The sequence below is a fragment of the Alosa pseudoharengus genome, unplaced genomic scaffold (assembly GCF_046254945.1).
Source record: "Alosa pseudoharengus isolate Yale_2024_CS ecotype anadromous, Long Island Sound unplaced genomic scaffold, YU_APseudo_1.1 YU_APseudo_1.1_scf_191, whole genome shotgun sequence".
Lineage (NCBI taxonomy): Eukaryota > Metazoa > Chordata > Actinopteri > Clupeiformes > Clupeidae > Alosa > Alosa pseudoharengus.
Window position 1 is genome coordinate 22501 of NW_027468659.1, and position 7500 is coordinate 30000.

General features: G+C 48.7%; 1 protein-coding gene across 1 annotated transcript in view; it reads right to left on the reverse strand.

Annotated features, from left to right (window-relative positions):
• phf14 (PHD finger protein 14) overlaps positions 1-7042 on the reverse strand; it is a gene marked incomplete at its 3' end in the record, with an annotated part of 28633 nt that extends 21591 nt beyond the window's left edge. Inside the window, exons 1-4 of the mRNA XM_076293124.1 lie at positions 6967-7042; positions 5848-5958; positions 2818-3641; positions 1379-1520 (exon numbers count right to left, since the gene is read on the reverse strand). Coding sequence (XP_076149239.1) covers positions 1379-1520; positions 2818-3641; positions 5848-5958; position 6967 — 1078 coding nt within the window. The remainder of the gene's footprint in view (positions 1-1378; positions 1521-2817; positions 3642-5847; positions 5959-6966) is intronic.
• Between the last annotated feature and the right edge of the window lie 458 nt (positions 7043-7500).

Genomic DNA, 7500 nt, shown 5'->3' on the forward strand with positions numbered 1-7500 from the left:
GTTACTACGGAGACCCACTAACGAGGCGTTACCAATCTACAGAGGAAATTACTCTTAATTTGACTTGCATCGTGTTGAAGACTAAACAGGGTGATGATACTAAGATCATTATCTTCTCACACACACACTTACATTGTCTGTGTGTGTGTGTTGAAACTAGTGTGTCTGTGTGTCTGTCAGTTTGAATGTTTGTGTGTATGTTATAAAGTTTGGGTGTATTTTTTGAGTGAGTGTGTGTGTGTGTGAGAGAGAGAGAGAGAGAGAGAGAGATGTGTATCTGAGTGTGTGTGTGTGTGTGTTGAAGCTAGTGTGTCTGTCTGTTAGAATGTTTGTGCATATGTTATAAAGTTTGGGAGTATGTTTTCGAGTAAGTGAGTGAGTGAGTGAGTGTATGTGTGTGTGTGTGTGTGTGTGTGAGATGTGTATCTGAATGTGTGTGTGTGTGTGCGTGTGTGAGAGAGATATGTATCTGAGTGAGTGTGAGTGTGTGTGTGTGTGAGATGTGTATCTGAGTGTGTGTGTGTGTGTGTGTGAGTGTGTGTGTGTGTGTGTGTGTGTGTGATATGTATTTGAGTGTGTGTGTGAGTGCGTGTGTGTGAGTAATATATGTATTTGAGTGTGTGTGTGCATCTGTGTGTGTGTGTGTGTGTGTGTGTGTGTGTGTGTGTGTGAGTGTGTGAGTCTGTCTCAAATGGTGTACTTACGTGAGTACACTTTTGTGTAGTATACTATGTGCACTGTGTGCTTACTGGCGGAGTGCGCAAATTTGAACAAAATAGTATTGTCTCATATCAAACACTAACTCCGTGCACTTCACGGAAATGACGATCGCAAAAATTTTAACATAACTTTATTGGCGTCCTCAACTCGACAGTGACATGGTCATACTGTGTCAAAACATGAACCGTTTATGTTATAACTTGCTTGTACCTCCGTAAAGTCTGTTTTCCACTGCTGCTGCTTCAGCTTTCTCAACCGCGATTTCCACGAGTTTGAAAACGCTCCCTCCCCTTCCGCTATTTGGCCAAGATGGCGTCCATTAAGGGCGAAAAGTGTCCAGCGTTGCACACTCAGCTTTTTGACCGTTATGAGTGCACCATCCGGGAACTTGCAGCGCCCTTCGTGTCGTTGGAATTGTCAGTGTGAACACCCTCATGCACTCAAATTAGGTATTGTAAGTGCAGAAGTACGCGATTTGAGGCAGAGTCTGTGTGTGTGTGAGATATGTATTTGAGTGTGTGTGTGTGTGAGTGCGTGTGTGTGAGTGTACAGTGTGAGATATGTATTTGAGTGAGTGTGTGTATGTGAGTGCGTGTGTGTGAGTGTGTTTGTGTGTGTGAGATATGTATTTGAGTGTGTGTGTGTGTGTTTGCCGTACCCTCGTGGACAGTGACGCCACAGTTGTCACACTGGATGATCTCGTCGGTGTCCTCGCTGTTGTCCCCCAGACACACACAGCAGATCAGGATGTGCTCCATCCTCTGGGATGCCCACGACTGAGCACGCTCCAACTGGGCATCCTGGGAGAACACACACACACACACACACACACACACACACACACACACACACACACACACACACACACACACACACACACACACACACACAGAATCACTCTCTATCTCTCCAAAACACTCTCCATCCCTGTCTGATGGTCTTTATCCCTCCATCTCTCTCTCTTCTCTCTCATCATCCATATTCTCTCCATCTTTTGCCATCCCTCTCCAGATCTCTCCCTCCATCTCTTCTCTCTTCTGTGATTGCTCTTTGAGATATCTCTCTCCCTATCTCACTCCCTCTCTCTCCCTCTCTCTCTCTCTCCCTCTCTCTCTCCCTCTCTCTCTCCCTCTCTCCCTCTCTTTCTCCCTCCCTCTCTCCCTCTCTCCAGTCTGGAAGTTCTGCCCCGTGGGTATGAGCCTATATTCTGATTAGCAGCGTGTGTGCTGGGCCTCCCAGTGCTTTAATCTGATTACGCTAACCCGACTACTGGATTATCTGATAACTCCACGCAGTCGCTGGAGAACTATCGTCTGTGATATGGCCACGCACACACACACGCGCACACACACACACACTATACAGCAGGAGCTTCAGAAGCTTCTAGAGCTTATCTGCTGTGATGCTCTGGAGACTAGATAGCATGTCTCTGATAAGAGAACACTGGGGACAGTAGATCTCCAAACTTCATGGACAAGCCACTTCTGGTCACTTTAACTCTCTATTATCTAAACAGTAGATCTCCAAACTTCATGGACAAGCCTCTCACTTCTGGTCACTTTAACTCTCTATTATCTAAACAGTAGATCTCCAAACTTCATGGACAAGCCTCTCACTTCTGGTCACTTGAACTCTCTATTATCTAAACAGTAGATCTCCAAACTTCTTGGACAGTAGATCTCCAAACTTAATGGACAAGCCTCTCACTTCTGGTCACTTTAACTCTCACTGGGGACAGTAGATCTCCAAACTTCATGGACAAGCCTCTCACTTCTGGTCACTTTAACTTTCTACTCGATGGGTACCATCCTGTGTTGTTTATTTGTTATACAGATCTGATTTGTATGTGAGGTGTGTGTGTGTTTAAGTGTGTGTGAAACGTGTGTGTGTGTGTGTGTGTGTGTGTGTGTGTGTGTGTGTGTGAAACGTGTGTGTGTGTGTGTGTGTGTGTGTGTGTGTGTGAAACGTGTGTGTGTGTGTGTGTGTGAAACGTGTGTGTGTGAAACGTGTGTGTGTGTGTGTGTGTGTGTGTGTGTGTGTGTGTGTGTGTGAAACGTGTGTGTGTGTGTGTGTGTGTGTGTGTGTGTGTGTTCTGACCTCGTTGCCCTTGCAGTGTGTGGTGCTCATGCTGTCGTTGGTGAGCTCTTCGTCGAATGCTGAGCTGTTCTTGCTCTTCTTCTTCTTCCTGCTCTTCCTCTCCTCCTTCTCGCTCTCGCTGCTGCTCTTGTTGCCCGTGTCATCGCCATCATCATCATCATCATCATCATCGTCGTCATCTTCATCTTTATCATCATCATCATCGTCATCATCATCATCACTGCCACCACCATCCTCGCCCTCCTCCTCCTCTTCCTCCTCCTCCTCTCCTCCTCCTCCTCCTCCTCCTCCCCCTCTCTCTCGGCCGGCGCTGCGACTCTTCCTCTTGCCGGTGGTGGGCCTCCAGTCGTTGTCCTCCTCGCTGTCGTAGTCGTCCATCTCGTTCAGCTCCTCCATGGTGGTGAAGTCCAGCATGGGCCGGTTCCGCCGCAGGTTCCACTTCTTGGTCTCCGCGGCGATCGCCGAACCCGAACCCCCCTCCTCCGCGCTCCCGCTGCCGCTGCCGTTGGTGTTGGTGGCGCCCGTCTCCGAGGGTTCCGAGGACTTGTCGCCGCGGCGACGGCCCCTGGGGGCAGCGGGCGGCGGCGTGTCCTTGCTGGTGTCTTCTGAAGAGCTCTGTTCTCTGTTCTTGCCCTCCATCTCTCGCTCCTTCTGCTCCCTCGCTCCGCTCCCTTCTTCTTTGGCCTCTTCCTCCTCCTCCTCGTCCTCCTCTTCCTCATCCACGGCCTCGTCAGCCGAGCCGGCGTCCGATTGGCTGTCGGAGCCGCCGGCACTCTCTTTGGAGCCCTCGTCCTCGCTGCCATTGGGGCTGCCCTCCGAGCCAGCTGGGGGCGATAGAGGCACGTACTGCACATCAGAGAGCAGCCACAGGAGCAATGACCACACACACGCACACGCGCGCACGCACACGCACACGCGCACGCACACGCGCACGCACTTCAGCACAGACATATAGACCTTTGTAGCCTAGAAATCTAGACGCACCCTAGCGGCAGCAAATTACATTTGCTTCCAGGGCTAGTCTAGCAACTCTCTGTTGGCTTGTGAGCTCGAAAAATTTTACTTCTATCAGGCCAATCAAATCGTGAGACGTTAGGCGGGCTTAACATAATGATTGATGGCAGAGTTGCAATGGTTTGGCTTGAATTCCCTGCTACTTGAAAACAAAGAAGATGGATGTTGCTGTTGGCCAACAGTGTGACACGAGCTTGTTTGGGAAGTTGGCAAAAGTTTGAACTAGCCAACTAGCTCCGCTGGTGGGAAAACGCATATGACTCAGCGCTGTCCTATTGCGTGCAGAGGGAATTTGAAAGACAATCGATTATCCCGCCCCTCGGACTGAGCATTGCGAACGGTGAGTGCCCAGACCCTACATTTTAATGTGGGTCTGGCTCGTCAGGCTAAGACCTTTGATGAGATCATGTTAAAACTCTTTCAGTTAACAATAATCTCACACACACACACACACACAAGAGATGCCCAAATAAAAGGCTGTTTCCTTTCCCACCCCAGCACCTCCAGCCTTTCCTCGTTTCACACACACACACACACACACACACACACACACACACACACCTGCCTTTACTGCAGCGTTTACTCATCCCAGAGCCGTGTGGAGTGGGCCCAGTAAAGGCCATCGGGGCCATAAACTCGGTCTCTCACTCCAGAGCTGTCCCAGCATACACCTCTGCGTGGGGTGGGCACTGGGCAGGCTGGCATCTGACGCCACCACAGGACACCGTGGCAGTGCCAACCCCGCGACAGCCCTGTGCCAACCACAGAGAAGGCCCGCAGCGCTCAGGTGCCCTAAACATGTCACTGGTGCTGAGCGCACCTCCTCACTGGGCGCACACACACACACACACACACACACACACACACACAGGTGCTGGGGTTATTTATAATCAGCGCACAGCGCCTCACAAATGAGGTATTTATAACCAGCACACACACACACACACACACACACACACACACCTGTGCTACTCTTCTGCCCAATGTAGGACACAACTTCAGTAGAGTAGTGAACAGCCCAAACTTACGCTTAACACTGGCAGCCACAATAAAGAAGCATTCTAGCTGTGGGGCGGCCGTGGCGCTTCGGACTTGTAACCGGAGGGTTGCCGGTTCGAACCCCGACCAGGAGGCACGGCTGAAGTGCCCTTGAGCAAGGCACCTAACCCCTCACTGCTCCCCGAGCGCCGCTGTTGTTGCAGGCAGCTCACTGCGCCGGGATTAGTGTGTGCTTCACCTCACTGTGTGTTCACTGCGTCGGGATTAGTGTGTGCTTCACCTCACTGTGTGTACACTGCGTCGGGATTAGTGTGTGCTTCACCTCACTGTGTGTTCACTGTGTGCTGAGTGTGTTTCACTAATTCACGGATAAACGCAGAGATCAAATTCCCATACGGGATCAAAAGAGTATACATACTTATATACTTACTTACTTATCTGCTATGCTCTGCTCTGTCCCAGGGGTTTCAGCCTTCATGCTATAGCACCATCATCTCCCATGATGTTTAAAGCTGCAGGCTGAACCCCAGTGTGGCACTATGCTGCTCACAGCTCAGTTTAACAGCACCTAGGACCATGGGCCATGGGCCACACGACCATAGAGTCGTGTCCAGTAGCTCAGTTTAACACCACCACAGAGCCATGTCCAGTAGCTCACTGCTGTGTGGATCTGGCCTGGAACTTTGAATCCAGACCAGCCTCTACCACAACATACTTATTCTCATTCATTTGACAATTATAACAAGGGTTAGTCTCCCCAGGGCAACTCAGGGTTAAGTGCCTTGCTCAAGGGCACAAAGCTGCAGCCAGTACTTGAACCCACAACTTGTCTGAGTGCTGTACGTTAGCCCAGTACTTCAGTGTCCAAAAACACTATCACCGCCCCACAATAACACATAGCTGATAGTGTGATGACAAGGGGCCGACCTACACACATACCTGATGATGTGATGACATGGGACGGACCTACGCACACACCTGATGATGTGATGACATGGGGCCGACCTACACACATACCTGATGCGTCTCCCACTTCAAAGTCGCTGTCATCTGAGCTGTCGTAGTCCAGTGCGTCCAACAGCGAGGCAGCCAGAGGCTTCACCTGCCTGCGCTTCGAGCCGCGCTCCACTGGAACACACGACATCAGACTCAGTCTCGTGACATACACACACAGAGTACAAATCTACCAGTAGAGGAAACCGTGTATAGGCTACTGGTTTAGCATAGTGTTATATATCAGGAAAAGAGGACTTTTCAAGTTTTCATTTCATGTTCGTCAATGACGTTATGAGAACAGGAAGCTAACAAAGACACAAGACCAACGTAAACAGATACTCTCAAATACCAAACCGATGTGCTTACTAGTTAACGTCACCTGATGTTTAGGCTAATTTTTTGTTTCGCTACAGATAGTTCAAGTAGTGTTAATGTTAAGGTGATATGACACAGAAATAACGTGTTCACTCTAAAGGATACATTAGTTGAGCAAGATGAAGTTGACTAACGTTAAAGGTAATGATTTGAGGACTGACTAACGTTAGGTGATCTGATAAGTGTTTTCTTTTCATAACATCAGGGACGTGTGTAACGGATGGCCACTTCTGCACTGTTGGTGATGATGTAGCCCACTGAGTTTTACTTGTTAAAATAAGTGTTTCGACTACGCAGGAACAAGGATGACGTTAACATTCCTTCTCGTTAGTTTTCATTCTACAATACACAGCTATCGTTAGCCAGCTGACTGTAGACATAACGTTATCAAGCTAGCTAATGCTACATGGCTAACGATATTTCAGGATGCAACATCTAAAATCACTGACAGCTGCACACAATGACCTACGTGTAATTTAATCACCAACTCATGGTGACTGATTATAAATGAATTTCAGTAACAAGATATAGATTACATGTTAGTCATCTCGGTCATTATCTGGCTAGCTATAGCTAATCACAGTGCATGTTAACGTATGAAGCTAGCTAACTAACTAGCATCATGCTAATAGGCAACAACTCCGATGAATGAAATTGGCAAAAATCTTTGCTTCGTGAAATTATCTCTATTGCCTACATCTTGCGACACTGCACAAAAGTAAAGTTTCTGTCATAACTCGTGAAATGACTGAAAACAGCACTCACTTTTTTAGGGTTTCAGGTTTGGTTACACTGAACAATAGCACAGCGCACACCCCCACATCTCTTTTTACGTTCTGTAGCGTGGTGACGCACACTGAGGAGGAACTGGATGTTGATGCCATGGAAACCACAGCATGGTTAGCGCTGCCGGTGCCTGATGCTATCTACGTTTTGTCATTAGATTTGGGGCACGGCCCGAAATGCTGTCAGTCCGTGTATTAATGTGGAACATATTGTTTGTTATGTTATGATGAAATAAGTGACAAACAGCCCAACAGAAAGACTGTGTGCACAGGAGAGTGGCATAAACCTCTGAATGTTAGCCTAGCCTATATAGTTAGGCATGACTGCCTCTGGGTTTGAAGAAGCCTGTAATGGCAGCCTGTCGCATTTGCTATTTGACCCCAGAGATGAGGCTTTGATTTCCTCTTGCTCTTTGCCCCTCTCTCTCTCTCTGTTCACAGAGACTTGTGATGCTACCATGGCTACCAGCATGCGCTATTTGCACAGGCATCTGCCATCTCTGGGGACCTCCAG